Consider the following 20,954-nt stretch of genomic DNA (forward strand, 5'->3'; position numbering starts at 1 on the left):
GACACACACACACACACACACACACACACACACACACACACACACACACACACACACACGCACGCACGCACGCACGCACGCACGCACGCACACACCATCAGCAAAATAGTGTAATGTAGCATTTCTCTCTAAGAGGAGTGGACTAAAACAGGTCCTTACCAACAACAGGACACTTTAAGAGGCAGGAAATACTATTTCTAAAATAACAAAACTGGTTAAATTTTGTACAGTGAGCTAAAAACAACAGGCTTACTTCCAAGAAAGTTTCATAACGAACTTATATTTGCAGTTTCTTTCGCTGGATTTGTTGTGCACGACTTGACTCCACTTTATTTTGATTGACCAATATAAGTTGTTTTTCAGATACCCTACCTCAATGTGAGATGGAAATATCTTGTGACGTTTTTGCGTAATCCAGCAAATGAACAAACAAAACAGCAAATGTAAAAAATCAGTAGCTCTGGCAGGCACAGTTACACACTTAGCCGCTGTAATGAAGAATGAACGGACCATCACTGATAGAGTAACTTAGGTTCAGAGCAGAGATGAGATCTATTCCTTGTATTTTTCTGATTTTGTTTTGCACACCTTTGCAGAGTTTTTGGTCCAGTTTGAGGAAGACCGTTGGGAGCCAGGTAGATGGCAGGATCTGGCCACCTATCCTGGGGACCTCAACTCCGTCATTCTGCAGCTCGCTCCCTTTGTCAACTACCAGTTCAGAGTTATCGCCATCAATGCAGTGGGCCAGAGTGCAGCGAGCGTCCCCTCACCAAAATATCAAACCAGTAGCGCTGGTGAGTAGCATCCTGCTTGGTTTTCGGTCGATGGAAAATGAGTCTTAAAAAAATAACAGCAAGCTAAAACATTACCGGTACTGTATATTTACCCAGAGGTCAACAGGCTGTGAAAGATCACAAATCACCTCTACCTGTTCTAAATATTATCTATGTATTCGCTTGATAAGGACATTCTGTTATATTTCACATAAAGCTCCTGATGTCATACCCAGAGGCCTCCGAGGCTGGGGCTCAGAGAAAGACAACATGGAAATCACTTGGGAGGTAAGTTATGTGCATCATAGGCAGTAACAGCATATTGTGTGAGCGTTTAAATGAATTGGGCACTTGTGTACCATATCCAAGCGTGCTATATACTAAATCATGTAATCACATCCCTTTTACTGTTACCTCTTGCCCCCAAATAATTTTTAAGTACAGTATTTTCTGCACTATAAGGCGCACCTAAAAGTATTCAATTTTCTCAAAAGCCGACAGTGCGCTTTATAATCTGACGCGTCTTCTATATGGATCAATATTTTGATTTCTTGGACATAGTATTTTAAATGTTCTGTAAAGCGCTGTGCTATAGCTGCAGTGGTTGTGAAAGTTCAATTTAAATAAAGCTGTACTGTATTGTATTGTATTCCCTTTAGCATCTAGTGGATGTATAACTCAACTGCAGACACGATTATAGCTTCTACTCAATGTGCCTTACAATGCGGTGCACCCTATTTATGAAAAAAAGTTTTAAAATAGGCCATTCATTGAAGGTGTGCCTTACACTCTGAAAAGCCTTAAAGTGCGGAAAATACGGTAATATCTTATTTATAGGGTTGGGCAATAGCGATGTTGTAAGAAGCAGTATTGCTAATTTAACTGTTTTTCTGTGGTGATAACATTGCGGTTTTCAACATTAAATACTGTTTTAGTAGTTTTGCAATGCGGCATGGTGGACGACTGGTTAGCACATTCGCCTCACAGTGCAGAAGTCGAGGGTTCGAATCGGGGCTCCGACCTTCCTGTGTGGAATTTGCATGTTCCTGCATGTTTTTTTTCCGGGTATTCCGGTTTCCTCCCACATTCCAAAAACATGTACTGTAGGTTGATTGAATGCTCCAAATTGTCCCTAGGTGTGAATGTTTGTTTGTCTATCTGTGCCCTGCGATTGGCTAGCAATCACTTCAGGGTGTACTGCGCCTACTGCCCGAAGTCAGCCAGGATAGGCTCCAACACGCCCGCGACCCACGTGAGGAAACAGCGGTGGATGTTTACACACCAGCTACAATTTATTTGATTGGTTGAAAACAAGGAAGTGAGAGTTGAGACAGTTCAGACAGCTTCAGCGTAGTAAATGTTATTTTGATTAACTTACTTTAGCTCACTAAGTTTTTCAATTAGGGAACCCAACAATGTTTATTAATAATGGTATCTTGCAAATATGTACAAATAAGCATCTATTTTCCATTCATATTTATTTCTTCAGCCACTGCTTGATCTGGAGAAAAACGGCCCTAATTTGCACTACAGTGTGTGGTGGAGACGAAAAGATTCTGATGGGGAGTGGAACAATGTGACTACAACAGGAACCAAACATGTTGTCCACAACACAGAAACCTATGTACCCTATGAGATCAAAATCCAGGCCAGAAATGAGCTTGGAGCAGGACCAGAGTCTAATCTGGTAATTGGATACTCAGGAGAAGACAGTAAGTTGATGCACACTTCATCCAAAATCTGAGCAATATTTTGCTACATTCGGTTTAGGTGGTTTTAAGCCATTTTGTAGACTCCATGTTTTATTTTATACGGGTTCGCATTCTCAAGTAAGGAATAAGATTTGCGTTGACCAATCTTTCCTGATAACAGAGTTTCCTTATGTGGCAAACGACTATGGTACATGTTCTTTATGATCATGCACGTATGTTAACTAAATACATGTGTAACAACACAAGCAATAAAATGCAAAAACATATGGTCCAAAAACTGTGTAGAGCACAAAAACTGCATCATACAGTACAGGTATGTGAACAAAATACAGTTTAACAAGACACGTCACAAAATCAGGACTATTTGCTACAAAATGAGACTAGTAACAGACGTGGTGGCTTATCATTCCACTCACTAACTGTCTCTAACTTTACCTCCCCTCGATCACCACACAAGACCAGCGTTGCTCAGCTGATGTCGTGCAACGAACTTTTGAAGCCAGCCACGGGATGCTTCGAAGTCCTCGATGACCATCGTTAGCACTATGGAACTTGCTTTCTCTTTAATTAGCAGTCTAGTTAGCGGAAGTTTTTTAGCACAATAACAGGTAAAACATTCCAGGAAGCGTTCGTTTACTCGACTGTTCGTCGAGCCGCAAGTAATTTACTCTGAGCAGCTAATCGGATGCATTCCACTCTTTCTTCTACGGTCATTACCATTCCTCTTCATTTGGATGCCACAATCTACAGGACGTGAATGTAAATGAATGGAATAGAAAATCGTTTGCGATTCCAGTAAAACCCATGCCAATAGAGTCACTTACAGGTTACCGCTTTGGATCCAATGAGAGTAAATAGCGGTGCGGACACAGTTATTCCACAGTATCGAGCAGGACTTGCTTGAGTTTGCCCTACTGCAGGCTTCCGTATGGGTTCCGGGTTCCGGAACTTCCGTTGTTATGAATCGATCGCTAATGTAATATTGTAGTCCAAATTTTAATGCATAGGTTTTTATTACGGGTGAGGAAATTTTCATTTGACAGAAGTCCGTACGCAGGAAAACTTATGAAATATATGTATATTCTTCTTCCATTTGTTGTAATTTCATGTGTATGTATTTAAGAAGAACATTGGTGTTTCAATATTACGTTTTATATATTCAAGCCAGGAGTAACTTAACCACAAGGTTATGACTACAAGATTAATAATAATAATAATAATAAAAATGCATCACTTTACAGCATGGGTGTCAAATTCATTTTTGTCGCGGGGCTTTTTGGAGTTACGTCTTCTCTCTGAGGGCCTTTATGGCAGTGAAACCAAATAAATGTTTAAACTTCTTAGGGCATTATTACTTGTACACAACAGATTGGTGCTTTACCAGTTTTGAAATCAGTCAAATCAACTATAATAGCGTGATAAATTATTGTTCAAGTGAGTGTATACAGGGTAAGAAACTACAGGTATTGCAAAATCTCAATGTTATTTACCAAGGATCCTGCAAGTTGATACACATGATTTGCTTTCGAGGGCCACATAAAATGATGTGGCGGGCCGTATCTGTACCCCGGGCCTTGAGTTCGACATGGGTTCTTTCCAGTATGTTCATCTATTGTTAATTTTTAAAAAAACATTTTTTGGTCTTTCAATCTCTGCGTCACCTTTTTGTCTTCAGAACCCACCAGCGCTCCGACAGACTTGCACATTTTAAAGGTGGACAGTACCAAAGGCAACATCCACTGGAAGCCTGTGAACCAGGATTCAGTCCGGGGAGAATTCAAGGAGTACAGAGTAAGACTGCCGCCAATTCAGTGAGCGCAGAGCGTTCTTATTCATTATTTCTTTCTCCTTTGCAATCCCAAACCTTTTACTTTCCCCCTTTCTCTGCATTGTGTCCCTTCCAGCTGTACTACTGGCGTAAGGCCAGTCATGTCCCTGGTCTGGTGTTTAGTAAGGAGAACAAGACCAAAGGTTTTTACACAACCATGGCCCAGCCGTCTGCCATCCTCAGTGACCTTGTGCCCTTTTCGCGCTACAAGATGTATATGGTTGTAGCAAACAATCATTATGAGGGTCCACCAAGCAACTCTGTTGAATTCAGCACAAAGGAAGGAGGTAATGAATTTATATACTGTACCTAATAAAATGTCTTCTCACCACATGAAGTGGTTTAACTCAAAGCATTTGATCAGGATTTTTTTTCTTTCTTTTTTTTTTTTTTTTTGTTGCAAATATGTAAATCTGTTCTTGGCTGGCAACCAATTCAGGGTGTATCCCGTCGACTGGGCTGTCTTTAATTTTTAAATCTTGAATGAATTTCATTGCTGACATTCATTTTAGCATATACTCTAAATGTGGCATCTTTATTTCAGTTGTGTCGGTAACTACTGGAGTTTTGTAACATTTTCAATATCCTTTTTTTCTGTGTGTGTTTGTGAATGTGCAGTGCCTGATGCTCCCAGTTTTTTCAGGATCAAGCGAAGAGGTTTTGATTCCATTCACCTGGAATGGGGCAAACCTCTGGAGCCAAATGGCCTTCTGATTGGATACCAGCTCAAATACCAAGCAGGTTTAGTATTTTACTTTTCATACCTAAATTTTGCTCATCAGTGGATGGAAACGCCCTTCACTCCAGCTGGAGCTGAAACAAAAACAGACAGACATGACTCTCTCTCTCTCTCTCTCTCTCTCTGTCTCTCTCTCTCTCTCTCTCTCTCTCTCTCTCTCTCTCTCTCTCTCTTTCGCGCGCTCGTGCACACACACACACACACACACACACACACACACACACACACACACACACACACACACATCCTTATTTTCAAGACAAATCTCTTTTTTCTTGGTACATACATCATCAAGGAGTCCTAGGATGTAGACCTCTTCAGACCACACTCTTGGGCTACAAAGGTCATTTTTACTGATCAAGACATGAAACAAAGTGGATGTGAACCCTCTTGTTTCATCTTTTTTCCAAAAATAGTATTCAAAAACAGAATCAGATTTATTGGCCAAGTATGCAACGAATTTACCTCCCAGTCACATCTCGTTCAGAGGAACATAAAGAAGACAGCAATAGCCAACATGGGAAAGATAAAACAAGAAGCCTGGCGGGTCGCTGTTAAAATAAAAGAATCAATAAATAAAGACGTGAATTGTTCGATTGAATCAATAATGGAATCAGAATCATTAAAAATCTTATAAATTTCCATCCCTACTCATGAAACAGGCCTACACAAAAATGATGGCACCACTAGAAAAGATTGAAAATAATTTGACCGTAGGGAGATGTTCAACCAAAGTGTGTTCTCTTATTGGCATCACAGATGTCTTAAACTTGTAAGGAATCAGTTGGCCTATTTAAAAGGTGAGTCATTGTGCTTTTAGGTGACATAATTTGTAAACACATTAAACATGACCAGAGGAACCTAACAGAGAGTTGTCTCATGAGATTAGGAAGAAAATTATAGACAAACATGTTAATGATTAAGGCCATTATATAAGACCATTTTCCAAACAGCTTGATGTTCCTGTGACTGTAGTTGAAATGTAAGATTCATAGGAATGCAGCCCTGTGATTGGCTGTCAACCAGTTCAGGGTGTACCACGCCTACTTCCCAGCACACCCGCAACCCTCTTGACCATATACAGTTCGGATAATGGATGGATGGAAAGGAATGAAGCCAACCTCCGCCCGCAGGAGGAAAATTAATGATGAATTGTAGAGACGGACAACACAAATGGCAACAAAACAGCCCAGAACAACCTCCGAAGAAATTAAAGGTCAACTCCAAGGTCAAGGTACATCAGTATCAGATTAAACCATCCGTTGTCGTGGGAGCTAACATGTACTTCACGAGAGATGACCAAGCAAGACACCACTGTTGGAAAGAAATCATTGGACATGGAGGGGCCTCTGTTATGTTCTGGAGTGGCGTTGGTGGATTGAGCGAGCACAGGGTGTCTTGAATTTGTGCAGGATACAATGAAATCTCAAGACTATCAAGTCTAGAAAGTAATGTGCGGCTCACTGTCAAAAAGCTTGGTCTGAATTGCAGATCAAGGGTCGTACAAAAGGATAATGGCCCAAAATACAGCTAAAACCACCCAGTAATGACGAAGAACAAAAATATTCTGAAGTAGTCTTTTATGAGCCTTGATTTTTAATCCTATTGAATAGCTGTGGATTGAGCTGAAACATGCAGTCCGGAGAAAGTACCCTGTCTTAATTGGAGCAGTTTGCTCATAAAGACTCACGGAGTCATTGCCTCAAAAAGGTTGTGCAACAAAATATTAGGCTACAGGTCCCATCATTTTTGTCCAGGCTTGTTTCATGAGTTTCTTTTAAAAATAATTACGTTTGAAACACGATCCAAAAGCAATTTCACTGGTTAATTTTCAGAAGTTAACATCATTATGATCTTTTTTCTTTCTTTTATAATTTTTTTGTCCATCAACCGAGGGCTAACGACAGTTTTGTCCATGTGTGTATTTGTATCTTTCACTCACTGATGTGTGTGTGTGTGTGTGTGTGTGTGTGTGTGTGTGTGTGTGTGTGTGTGTGTGTGTGTGTTCAGCCAATGGATCGAGAGAGGGTCGACCTCATCTCGAGACTTTCCTTCCAAATGTAACCGAGTTCACACTCCGTCTTCCGGATCGATCAACCCGCTACAATTTCTACCTGTCAGCGCTCACCGCGGTGGGAGCAGGGGAGGTCATTCTTGAGGAATCTCCTTTCTTTGCCAATGAAGGTGAGTGTTTCTCTGTGGTCTGGTTGGCTAACAACTAAATCAAAGACATAACACCTGGTCTTATCCGACACACTCTAGACCAGGGGTCTCAAACTCAGGTCCTGGAGGGCCGCTGTCCTGCATGTTTTCCAAGTCTCCCTGTTGCAACACACCTGATTCAAATGAACAGGTTCAATGTCAGGCTTCCGCAGAGCTTGCTTATGATCTGATCATTTGAATTGGTTTCTCACTTCCTGTGGCAAAGTTTCTTTCTTTTTAAATGAACTGGAAAGTATGTGGCAAAATCAAGTTCAGCCCAAAACTCATGGCCGTAAAAGTGATTCAATCAGAAGCACTGGTGGACAGACCCAAGAAAGCAGGAAACACTCACCCTGGTGTTTCTGCCCTTTTTAAACGACATTCTCTTGGTCTCCTTTTACATTTTTCCATGCCGAGATGTCTCTCATTGATACGCTAAAGCATTGAGTTTGGGATGACAATTACCATCCTCCCTTCGTATCTGCACACACGTAGTATGATGGGGCACTCCCTGTAATTTTATAGAAGTAGTTTGTGGGCAGTCTCTGCCGAATAGTGGGCAATCCAAACAATGAAACCCACGGCCAAACACAAAGGCCAGTCTCATTTTCTATGTGGGCGTAGCGTTTCCCTGTCTCTGACTTATGATGTATCAGTGGAGAATGCACCCAAACACTCTGGGGTTATGTTATCTCAGAGGTAAGCTTGGGAATGTATCCATCAAAGGAGTTGATTACCCCAAACCATTGCTTGCATATCGGTAGGGACAGAAATGTCCAATAAACTTGCACTTTTGACTGATCAGGTTCCACCACTTCACGTGGTCGTTAGGGTGATCCCAACAAGGCACTTTTCTCTATTCAGTCTAAAATAATTTAATATTTTCTTTAAGCTGTTCTCCTGGCTTTCATCATGTTTTGGCGTCTATTTCCCTAAAAAAATCAAGTCATCTGTGCAGACTTTGGTACATTCCAAACCATCGACCAGTATTATGGACACTGAAATACCTCTTATGCTGTGTTGATGCGAAAACCCAAGAAACGGCCCCCCGGTATACAGTGGACCCCCTTAATTCACAGGGGAGAGGGTCTGGGCTGACCCGCGAATAAAATAACAAAAATGTGCATAAAATAGCAAAAATGTGACAGCCATTATAAAATGCATTGAAGAAGAACCGTAAAATAATTTTTTGATTTAAGATGCAAGTGCATCGAGCCGATTCCACTTTGAAATATATCAACACACGTAACGACGCGTCTTTTATTTACTTCGTTCATTCAAATCTATGTCAAATGACAACAAAAAAGTTATTGCGTCATACGCTGGCAAACTGAGCCATATCATGTCAAATCATAATCCCACTGAGTTGAACCGAATCGTTCCTCTTTCAAATAGAACCGCATTTGAATCATGTCGCACCTCACATATCAAAAACCGTGTCGAATCGTGTTTTGTGGAGAGATGCACACCCCGAATATACAGAACAGACAAAGAGAGAGAGAGAAAGAGAGAGAGAGAGAGAGAGAGAGAGAGAGAGAGAGAGAGAGAGAGAGAGAGAGAGTCATGTACAGGTATACTAGCCAAAGTACCTCTGGCTAGCACATGGAGACCTGTGTACCTAATCACAGGGTGCCGTACTGCTAGTCAGAGGTGGCCAATTAATTTTTCGAAAGGGCCATGCAACTTCATTGTGTTAAATATTAATTTAATGGATCTTTATAACACAGTAAATTATATTAATAAGATGCCATTCTGTAGCCCTGGTATGTTATAATTAGGATAGTCCATATGGTAAGGGTTAGCTCACGAGGTAGGAGACGGCCACTGTGGCTGGCCATCTCCTCTCAAGAAAACAAAGCAAACAAAATAAACCAAAACATCATCCATCAAGCAGCTCGAGTATCAAACTGCAGCTTAATTATTACTGACCTACCGCCAAACTGGTCAATCTGGAAGATGTTGCAGGCAGCGTAGTGTTCTCCACAGAATCTCTATCACGTCAGTCACATATGCTGAGCATGAACCTGCTCTCATCCGTGAAGAGCACAGGGCGCCAATGGCAAATTTGCTAATCTTGATGTTCTGTGGCATCAAATCAATACTGATTGATTCTGATCTTTTCAGAACATTCAAATATAATTTTGACTTTGGATAAATGCAATATGAATAAAATATAATAATCTACATTGGGGGAGTAGTCAGCTATATAAGGAAAACACGATACAACTTCATGAAAATATTGTGAAGTACAATGCGCTGGTCTGAGCCATGAAATGCTAGTAATCCTGTAATGCTCTTGACAATGTTAAAAATGTAAACGTTCAAGACACCCATGTCTTGCAGAGTACAACCTGTGCGTTTTTATTTTGAAGATGACCCTTGCGCAGCATTGTGGAGCATATGAACAACCATTGTCATGGCGGCTGACTTTACTAGGCTCGCTCGGGCGCTAACAACTACATTCGCCGTAATAGACAGGCCTAATGTGTTGGAGGAGAGTCCACAGCAAAACTGTATCGCTGTACCACGACTCCCAACGGACCGTCATAATGTCCTTGCGGTCCGTAGTGCAGAAAAAAGATTAGGCACTGGAGCGCTGCCCGAGAGATGTGTGCTAAGTTGATAGTTAATCACAGGGTGCCGTACTGCTAGTCAGAGGTGGCCAATTAATTTTTCGAAAGGGCCATGCAACTTCATTGTGTTAAATATTAATTTAATGGATCTTTATAACACAGTAAATTGTATTGTTTTAATAAGATGCCATTCTGTAGCCCTGGTATCTTATAATTAGGATAGTCCATATGGTAAGGGTTAGCTCATGAGGTAGGAGACAGCCACTGTGGCTGGCCATCTCCTCTAAAGAAAACAAGCAAACAGAATAAAACAAAACATCATACATCAAGCAGCTCGAGTATCAAACTGCAGCTTAATTTGTGGCCATCATTTGCTCCTCTTAGAACGCCTGCAGCTCTTTGGGGGTCTCACAGATGAGGATTTCGGTCCTGTGCAAATCTTCCAGGCGGGCAGAAAAAATAAATCCTTTTTGGTTGAGAGGTTTTTTTGACCCTGTTCAAAGGAGCCCACCTCCTTGCAACATCACCAAATTTCAATTTCAGTTCATGTTGCGGGGTCCAGTCAGCTCATGAGGTAGGAGACAGCCACTGTGGCTGGCCATCTCCTCTAAAGAAAACAAGCAAACAGAATAAAACAAAACATCATACATCAAGCAGCTCGAGTATCAAACTGCAGCTTAATTTGTGGCCATCATTTGCTCCTCTTAGAACGCCTGCAGCTCTTTGGGGGTCTCGCAGATGAGGATTTCGGTCCTGTGCAAATCTTCCAGGCGGGAGAAAAAAAAAATCATTTTTGGTTGAGAGGTTTTTTTGACCCTGTTAAAAGGAGCCCACCTCCTTGCAACATCACTAAATTTCAATTTCAGTTCATGTTGCGGGGTCCAGTCAAGCACTTTCTTCTCACTTGGAAATGATGAAAATAGACCACGAAAGGCTTAGGCCTTCCTCCCAGTACCGAGTGCTCTCTGAGCTCCAGTGGATTGGAGAGCACCTCAGGGCTGAGGTTTTGTATAAGCTATAAACTCCGTTGGGTCTCAGCCTTTTTCACCACCCTTGGGAATATTATTTTTTCCCAGTTGACCCTACGAGATCTATTCGCAAAGTCCTCAAGTTGGTCTTGTCGCAATTTATTGAGCTTCAAGTCACTCCACTTTTGTCTCCCTGGCCAAAGTTTCCGTCGCCGTGAGATGGCCATTAAAGCTACTCCCCATCCAGGGAATACATCCAACGATGCTTGTAAAGGTTTAATCGAATCTTGGATTAACACTGACATGTCCTCCCTAAGCGTAAGACATCGTTTATCCACTTCCACAACAAGTAGGCTCATGGATAGAGCATCCAGGAAGCCGGAGAGTAGTCAAGGTTGGAGCCATTAGCAGCCATTTTAGCTAGTTTGCTAAGTCGCTGTGCTTGTCCAAGTGATTGGACAACCCGGTGTAGCATTCGTTTTGACCTTCAAACCACTCATTGTACTGTCAAGAACAGACTTCACCTTTATACCGTCACATAACGCTCTCTTCAAGACTTGTAAATAGTGTTTGAGAAGAAACTTCTCAGCTGGGAGACCCCACTACGTACGACTTTCTCTTGACAACATCGGCATAACCCAATAAACAATTTCCACGAAAAATGGGGGTTGGCTTCGACTCCACCCACAAAAAAAGAAAAAAAAATTAAACCTGAAAAAATGCTGATGGGTGAATATGCGGAGCCGAACCGTGAGTATGTGGGGTTCCGCTGTATTCTTGCAACCTGTTTCTGACAAACTGTTACACTGATTCATGCTGACTGGCAATATTAAACTGTTTACAATTTACAAGAAAATATTTAATGTCACTCTATCTTACTTTGAATGAGTCTTATTCATTATTTGGTAACAGAAGCAGTTGGCACCTGAAAAAGTGATCGCTGTTCTGATTCATTTCTACTTCAAAGCTGTGAAAGAAAATATGGCCTATGCTGATCATCCAAGAAACCAGAGACTCTGGTCCAAAAATCCAAACATAACTTAAGAACCACTGTGTTAGTAGTTCCAACAAATGGGACTAGTGTGGAACAAACCCAGCCAAGCTACAGTACAAAAGGGGGACTGTTAATATGTGAGGATATTTGTTTTATCTTCAGATCAATATTATAATTCTTGTCGCCATCTTCTGTCCAACACGTCCCCTCTTCATTGTCTCTTCTGTTCTCTGTGTTGGCAGAAAACTTTACTGATGCGACAGGTCTAGGTAATTGAGAATGAAGCACATCTCTGCCTGTTCCCAAATCCATCCTCCATGTTTCACTTTATATCTTTTCATCTGAGCACATAGCAGCAGTGCAGTCCCATTTTTTTTTTCAGAAGCGGTTCAGTGCTTGCAGTTCAAGTAAAATGTCAAAAAAAAAAAACAACCACCCGTGTTCAGCGCCAGTTACTGCCGCATCAATTTTCATGCAAGTATCCTGTTTCCAGAATGAAATAAAACGACATGTAAAATACAACTTAGAACCAAGGTCAGATTTCCCAGCAAGTTAAATTGACAGCAAAGGCTTGGATGAATATGATGCAAATCTGAGTAAGGGATACCAAATTGCCATTACTTAAATCTAGTTTAATCTAATCTTTGAAATGCTTACATAGTATTACAAATACATAAGCTATAAAAAAAAGTTGAATTGGAAAAAAAGAACACTTTTGTGTAGAGAACTACAGTCTAGTTATTCCCTTTGTCTCGATTATATTAGACATCATTCATGAAATGTTTGTATGAAAATAAGCCACCGTCAATTACATTGCACCTGGGGACAATTTTAATGCAATAATTAACACTAGACATGGACTGTGCTGCTGTTTATGCTTTTTTTTTTTCTTTTCTCCAATGTCTATCAGCAGGCCTGCCTTCTGATTGCTCGTTTTGCTTTGTCCAAAGCTGTGGTTATTTGCCATCAGGGATTGAATAAGACCATAAATATTGGTCATATTTCGATTGGATAATAGATACGGCGCAAAAATAAATCACATTGCATATTTCACACAATAATGTGGTGTATAATTGGTTAGTTTTCATCTGTGTACCTGATTCCCTTTTCACCCTGAACAACTCCTGAGTCTTGATTGACCCCATCCGTAGTTACCGTATGTTGACCTTGGACTTTGAGATTTCTTCGGAACTGATCCCTGATGGTACTGTACAATCTTGCAGTATTCCTACATTTTGCCAACTGCTGCCAGTTCGACTTCTGTCGCGACATCTATTTTTACACGGTTTGTCACGAAATGCAGCTTACCACAGGCATGTTGCTCTGATTGTGCTTGGAATGGAAGGAAACATGGTGTCCATGGTGGACAGCACACACGACTGTCGAGCTCACTTACTCACTTGCTTGATCATTTTGGCTCTTCCGCCGTTATCCATCATGTCTATTCACTGGTTCAGTCAGACATGGGACATTTGATTGAACTGGTTGCATTACTGCTTTTGCATTTGCTCCCAAACATGACAATGTCGTCATTGCTTTCGAGCATGCTTGGGAAATATGATGCAAGCATGCTGGCATTTGGGCCCATCATGTAAAAGAGAGATTTGTGATGGAAGCCATAGAAGCCTTAGTCATAGAAGCTTTGGTGGCTGGAGATGACTTGAACGTCAAGGTACAGTATGAGGCAACGTGATGAATAGTTCTTGTTGGAACCTTTGATCAAGGGTATCCAATTTGAACTTGCCACACACACAAAAAAAACCCCACAAAACAACAACAATAGAACTTGTAGTTGTGTCAGTGTTTAATCTTTGTATGGGAGAGGTAATGTTTTTGCTGCAGCACAATTCTCAAGAACTCTGAATACTTGCTTTGCCAGAACAACATATGGAATAACGACCATAAATGTATACACATATCATAATACTACCATAACTCTATACGTGAGTATAAAAAGTCGACACACCCTTGTTCAAATGCCATGTCCTTGTGTTTGAGGTACCACATATTGATACCAAGATAAATCATTCCAAAACTTTTTCTACCATAACCCGGAACCTGTACAACTCAACTGATGAAAACAAAACAAAACAAAACAAAAAAAAACTAAAGAAATGGCGACCAATTCAGGACTACCTCGTCTTTCGCCCAAAGTATTATAGGTTCTACATCACCCCCAACCGTACAGAAATCAATTTTCTGAAAGCTTTTCAATAGGGGAAGCAAATATAACAACTGAGATCATGTGGTTGCACAAGTGTGCACACCTTCTTCTCACCAAAGATTTGGCTGTGTTCAGAAGCATTCAAAATCAACTCAATCATAAGTGGGAGTCAGCACACACCTGCCACCTTTTAAAATGCCTCAAATTAACCCCAAAAGAAGTTCAGATGTTCTAGTATGAGTTTCCTGACATTTTTGTACAAACATCTTCGTGCACAAGCCCTGATCTACAGAGAGTTTCCATAGCATGAGATGGATCTGATTGTTTAATGGTTTACAGTCGTAAATATTTTTGAAAAATAGTGAAGTCAGTAATTATCAAGTGGAGAAAATATTATCAAAAGCTGGACATCCCTTAAAAATTGATGAAATATAAGAAGAAAACTGGTCATGGAGGCTGGCAAGAGGCAGACTGGAACATTGAAGAAGCTGCAGGAATTTCTGGCAAGTAATGGCTTTCTTCGAGCATGTGGCAACAATTTCACATTTTCTTCATCCAATGTCAAGATGAAGCCCTAATCTTACAAGGAAACCATTGAGCAAAAACACATTAAAAATCTCCCAAATCCATGTGGTGAAATGTGCCACGGTCCGATGAAAACAAGGTTAAACTATTTGGCCACAATTCCAAAACATATTTTTGGTGGAAATATGACACCGCTGAAGACCCAAAACAACCATCTGACAGCAAAGCATTGTGGTGGCAGCATTATGCTTTGGGGCTGTTTTTCTTCAGATGGAACTGAGCCCTCTGTCAAGTTGGATGGAATCACGAACGGTCCACAATATCAGTCAGTGTGATCACAAAACCTTCTGTCTTCTGTAGAAAGCAAAATAATGTCAGGAAAAGCCAACGAGAACAATGTAACTTTACTCGGGAATAATCGTGGGTACTTTAAATAGTGGCAGGTGTGTGCTGATTTTCATTTGACAGGAATTTGAATGTGATTGATTAATTCTGAATCTGAACAAGCCACACCCCAGTGATAAAAGGGTGTGCCCGCTTGTGCATCCACATTATCTCAGTGATGTGTTTTTACTTTATTACTTATTTATTTTATTGAGTTATACTGGTCGCATGGGTCACGGTAATGGTGGAACAAGTTTTGAAATTATTTATCCTGTTCTCATTTTTATACCACAAAAAAAGGTTTGTGTACGTTGTGTAAGAAGTATAAGTACTCAAAATATGTTTAGTTGAATCCCAGGGATAGAAACTCTCGGAACATTCTAGAAGGCAAAAATAACCAAAACGAAACAGTTGTATGTTTTCACTGACCAGCCACAGCATAATGACCACTTGCTCAATATAATACAATATACAACAGCTGTATCAAATATTCTGTTTTTATGACGATAATGCTCTTTTTTAATTGACACCCTCAGAGAGGTCTTCATTGAACAATGTGTGTGTCCTCGACGAAACTTTTGTAGTATACCTAATGCAGTGATAACGACAGCTGCTGTGTCTCACATTTCGTTCACCTCATTGCATATTAAGGTCAAAATTATTAGGAACAGTTCTTAACAACCGCAAATATGCAATCACAATTGTTATTTGACATCTCAAATGCTTGTCAAGGCTTAATGATACAGCCCTCGTGCCTGGTATATGAAACAAGTGGTCATGACGTCGTGTCTGATTTGTGTACTGTGCTGTAATATGTAGAGTATACGTAATGTACGTGGGCTTCGATGTTTCTAATTAAAATATGCAGCAGAATGTAATATCGGCGTTTGTCCACTAGGTGGTAGCGCTACCCAATTTTCCACCATGACTTGTCGTAAAATGACTGACGATAGATGTGATTATTTAGGGTCACTTGAGGGAAATCATTTTTGTTTCCACTCCAGCCTCGAACAAATTTGTTGTGTGTGTGTGTGCGTGTGTGTGTGTGTGTGTGTGTGTGTGTGTGTGTGTGTGTGTGTGTGTGTGTGTGTGTGTGTGTGTGTGCGTGTGTGTTAAATTCATTGTGCCCAGTCTTTAACTCTTTGTTCTTTCCCCACTCCTTCCTTGTAGTTGAGCTTACGGATGCCTCTTTGGCTTCAGCTTTCACTGTTACTCCTCCTCCTCTCGCTCCTCTCCCTTCCACTACTGCTGCTCCTACAACAATTAGTACCTCATCTTCTACCACTCCTCCTCCGACTACCACTGTTACAATGTCTACGACAGCTGAGACGACTACTGCCATCGATACAACTGAGGCAGCCACTCCCACACCACCTTCTGTGCTGGTCATCAACAAGAATATAGATGAGGATGTGTTTGGTACATTCAATTGTGATTTTCATGGCCTTAATATACAGTGGAACCTTAATATACAATTGAACATAATGTGTGGGAAGATAAAAGGCAAAAAGGCTTGTAAATTGCTCGGATTTGAATTCAACGTCGTTGTGACATTAGATCGTGAGTCATTATTCAACTGCGTGCACACGTCATGGTTGCTATCCGCCCACTCCACTCAGGAAAAATGACACACACACACACACAATTTTTGTTTGTGAGGGGTGGGGGGCAAGTAGAGGAAAGAAACTCACTTGAGGAAAAAATATGATGGAATCCTGGAAAAAAAAAAATCTTAAATCTTTCGTCATTCATCTTTTTAAATCTCATTGGAACGGCACCAAACAAAAGTTCCAGCGTACCACTTTGCCCAATGCAGATTCGTGATTCATCACTGAATATGACTTCCATCCAGTTATCCACAGTACATGGATGCTTTTTTTCAGCCCACTCAAGCCTTGTTTGGTTCTGTTTAGGTGTGAAGGAACGATTTTGTTTGGTTCGTGAAGGAAAATCCTGTTTCCTTTCTTACAGTTTGGTCACAGACGCTGACTCCACTTCTGCCCATTTGTACCTGAATTGTTATGTGATATATTTTTTCTATTTTCCAGGCACATTGCTTTGTATTTTCCATCCTGATGCCTTGAGGTTTCCCTCGGTCTACCAGGATGCTTCCCTTTTACAACCTTATCATTTTGTTTGCACTTGGTCAGGATTTCAGACACTGCTTCCTGGGAGCAACCAACATCTTTTGTAACATTCCATCATATTTTACCATCTTTAAGAAATTGGATAATTCTATTTTTTGTTTCAACTAATACTCTCGCGTTGGAGGTTCATGGCAATCCACTTGGTGTAGCAGCTCTCCCAGTTGTGAGCACTCTAATCATAAGCAGATTAAATTTGATGCGGGTGTTGGTTTTAGAACTGAAATTTACACGCTGTTTACATATTTGTTTTCTTCAGCAGTGAGTGATTCCGTATTTTTCCTCTACTTGCTCTAAAAAAATTGTGACAGACGACAGCAATTAGATTACTTGCTGTTTTTTAGCGTTTCTTAAGTCCCTAAGGGTGGCATTTTTGCCTTTTTCCTCTAACATTAGTCATCCAAATGATCATCTTAGTTTTTGAAATAATACAGCTCATGAGTCAAATTCTGTAAAACAAAAAGACAACTTTAACAGTATTGAAAGGTGTTTGGCTTTAAAGGTTCCACTGTATGTACGATACGGTGTCTGAAGTGAATTGTCCCCTCTCACCTTAAGAAACAGTAAACATCAGAGCTACATACCAATCAAAACATAAAAGGACTTCATTGTATTGGAATGAAGCCAGAAATATAGTAATGTAGACACTAAGTGCGAATCTAAACGCTTAGAACGATTGTTTTGGCCACACCCCGTCAATGTGTGATTGATCTTTTTTCACTCTGATGCCCTCTCCAAACTCAGCAATTAGTTTCATGAATTGAATTTTTTTTTTTTTTTTTACTACAATTAAGGGTGAATTTTCAAGCCGTGAATAGGCAATTTAATCCGTGTCCATCTTGACTGCATTCCCTTCATAGAGGTACCAACACGTATCGGACTTAATCGTCCTCCCGGCCCCAGAAGTGAGGTTTTGGATCTGTGTCTTCTCTGACCTTTGACCCTTTACCTTTGACACCCATGATGCAGTGGTCGCTGAGCGAGAGATCTGGAATCTGACGGTGGACCATAACAGTAACTACGCTAACATCAGCTGGAGACACAACTTCCCGCCCAGCAGCAGTGACTTTGTGCTAGAGTTGACGCTGGACAGTAAGAATCCAGATCGAGCCCGTTTACTTTATCAAGTTAAAAGCCTGAGCTCAGTACCACCAAAGACAATGGCATCTGTCAGCTACAATCCCAATTAGGCTCAGATATTATGCCAAAACATCTTGTTGGGCGTTCTAAACATTCTATAGTAGTTTTACTCAAATTTTAACGAAAATATATAATGTATATACAGGTAAAATGATCGATCTCTATTATACATCACCATGACACGTGACCATAAAAGTAATATACACAATTGCATGTCATGAATGTCATTCTCACTCAGAAGAGAAAAAAAAGTATTTTGTAACATGTATTTGTTACATATTTTGCATTTTTATGCTTTAGAAAACATTTATGTCTGAATTTTGGAGGGCTTGGAACGGATTAGGGCATTTACATGGAAAACGTGTCTCCACTTACAAAATTTTCTAGTTAAGAAATTTCTTCTGGAACCAATTCATTTCGTAAGTAGAAGTACCACTGTATAGATTTTAATCGAACAGAGCGCCAAACAAGACGAGACAGGAATAGACACCGTGCCGTATCAAATTTCAACCACAGAAAACCACAGTTTGCCGCAAACAACAAAATTTAGCCCTGGTTGCTGCACTTGCTGTACATCATTGTTGTTTGTTCTTACAACACTCATAATTAAAAAATGTGGCTTTGTCTACATGATCTTAAAAACGCAGAGTGTTTATCCTGGCGCAGTCTGCATGTGCTTTCTATTTTCAATTCTCCGTCTTTCAGCAATCATCATGTTGCTGCTCACCTCTTGTGCAGTGCACAGTGAATAAGTGACATGGCTCATCTTCTCTCATTTGCTTTTTGTGATGTTCTCTTTTTTGATGATGCACGTTTTAAGTCTGCTTTTATAGAACACATGCATCACCTCTCTGCTTGAATCGATGGAATCATAGGTGAGATTGGTTAGCCGCGCATGTACATACAGCGTCTATAAAAAGTATTAAGACAAGATATCCTTTATTTGTCCCACACTGGGGAAATTTACAGTCTACAGCAGCAAGATTGTAGGTAGAAAGAAGAAAGAAGAAAAACACCTATCATTTTTTTTAGTTATGTTAGAGACATATACTGGGATAGATAAACATTTCCCTCAAAATTCTGCTCATACAAACCAATTATCAAGTAAAACAAAATGAAGTTTAGAAATGTCACAAATATTTAGAAAATAAAATATGACATGCCCTTAAGTATCACATTCTTTTCCAGGAAATTTGCAATTTAGCTCCACTGCATCCTGTTTTGTGAATTGTGACTAAACCTGTTTTGCAGTTGCCAATGGTCAAGTAAAAACGATCACACATATGTGCGTGTCTGTATAAGGTTCTGCAAATGACAGTGAGGGCTCAATTTTCATGAACAGAGTAAACCCTGCGCTGCACCACCAGCCCAGCTTGGTGGAAACATTTCTGCCACATTGGCAAACATGCATAGCAAGCTTTGCGTTTGCACGAAAATAAGGATCTGGCGGCGTTTGCGCCCATCTACAGATGCGCTGTCTTTGACAATAGAACCCTGAGTGTCAGAACGCAAACCAAGCAATACTGTCAAAAGGATTCTTGCAGGCCTCAGATACAGCAGTGTATTAAAGGCATAGATCTGGGTATGAAAATGATTCTGCAGCATTGAAGGTTTTAAACAGTGATTTACATCATTCATAAAGTAAAGACAGTTTTGGAGAAATATGAAAAAAGTGGTATTTTCTTCACTTTGTCTTGATGAGATATTGTGTTTTAAAAGGGAGATAACTTATATTAAGCAATGGTACTTGGTTGTATCATAAAAAGTGAAAGTGGTCAATGTATTTTGAAGACACTCCACATAAGCTCTGCCGTTGCTTTTTACCAATTCGGCAATCTTTGAGGCTCTATCAAGCATGGAAAGAGTGTATGTATTTTTGATGGACGCTGGCCGTGTCTTTAATTCTTAATGATGGTAGATTGTGAACAGCCCAAGAAACAGAGGGTGTGGGGGATGGGAAAGGGTGGGGGCTAAGTGTGGGTAAAACGAGACTGATCTAATGGGCTTCTCCACCCCACCGACTGCCCAGCCATCATTCGAGCTTCAAGGTCGTATCTAAAAGTATTGACTCTCAACAGGGAGTGCCCCTTATTTTCTGCCATTCTACTCAAATTCTTTGTGTGTGGCTAAGAGGGCTCGGCATGTTCTGCATCTTTCGTTTTTTCTGGAGACATCGTCTATGCCCCATGTTACAAAACTATGTACAGTAAACACGAGTGTAGACTGCAGGCTTGATCACAGGTTATTATTAGAACAAAAGGAGGAAATGACTCAGCAATATTTTTATAGATTAGATGTTTGACACACAATTAAAAATACATTTTCTTTTTGTGCAGTTCAGTCTTAAATTCAATGAAAGGGTCTGCCTGTGCAGCGATCAAATACACTCAAAATCCCATTACGCTAAGTACGCGAAGTAGTTTAAGGATGGTTTTAGGTCCGATAAATTGTTGTAATTTTGTCACAAATTACAAGATGTGCTGCGGTGCGCAGCAGCCACATCAGGTGGAACGCCCAGCGAGGCAGAGCGCATGTACCAAATTCACAAATACAGTAAACCAGACTTGCCCTGACTCGAAATTGAGGATGCGTTTGTTTTTACGCCACGAACAGTCTACTTTCTGCGGACAAATTGTCAGGTGCGTCGGGGAGCGGCAGCTCCGTGCACCGGAACGCGCCGTGAGGAGCATCTTGGTCCCAAACACGGTAGACTATATTTGCCTCGGCACGAAAAAGAAGTTTTTACGCCGGGCTCATGGGCGCATATCTTCTAAAATTGGGCCCTTAAACTTATTTGCATTCAAATAA

At 40.6% G+C, this 20,954-nt stretch overlaps 1 protein-coding gene across 17 annotated transcripts in view; it reads left to right on the forward strand.

Annotated features, from left to right (window-relative positions):
- nfasca (neurofascin homolog (chicken) a) overlaps positions 1–20,954 on the forward strand; it is a 123,419-nt gene that overhangs the window by 89,506 nt on the left and 12,959 nt on the right. For 9 of the 17 annotated variants that reach the window (XR_002167999.1, XR_002167998.1, XM_019867633.1 and 6 more), the window contains 10 exons: positions 597–794; positions 991–1,061; positions 2,263–2,485; positions 4,161–4,276; positions 4,390–4,600; positions 4,932–5,054; positions 7,063–7,236; positions 12,032–12,058; positions 16,033–16,281; positions 17,976–18,098. Coding sequence is in view for 15 of the 17 variants with exons in the window: in XM_019867633.1 (XP_019723192.1) it covers positions 597–794; positions 991–1,061; positions 2,263–2,485; positions 4,161–4,276; positions 4,390–4,600; positions 4,932–5,054; positions 7,063–7,236; positions 12,032–12,058; positions 16,033–16,281; positions 17,976–18,098 (1,515 nt within the window). In the remaining 2 variants the exon portion in view is untranslated. The remainder of the gene's footprint in view (positions 1–596; positions 795–990; positions 1,062–2,262; positions 2,486–4,160; positions 4,277–4,389; positions 4,601–4,931; positions 5,055–7,062; positions 7,237–12,031; positions 12,059–16,032; positions 16,282–17,975; positions 18,099–20,954) is intronic. The other 8 variants (XM_019867642.1, XM_019867645.1, XM_019867646.1 and 5 more) reach the window with 4 other exon arrangements.

The sequence above is a fragment of the Hippocampus comes genome, unplaced genomic scaffold (genome assembly GCF_001891065.2).
Source record: "Hippocampus comes isolate QL1 unplaced genomic scaffold, H_comes_QL1_v1.1 scaffold84, whole genome shotgun sequence".
NCBI lineage: Eukaryota > Metazoa > Chordata > Actinopteri > Syngnathiformes > Syngnathidae > Hippocampus > Hippocampus comes.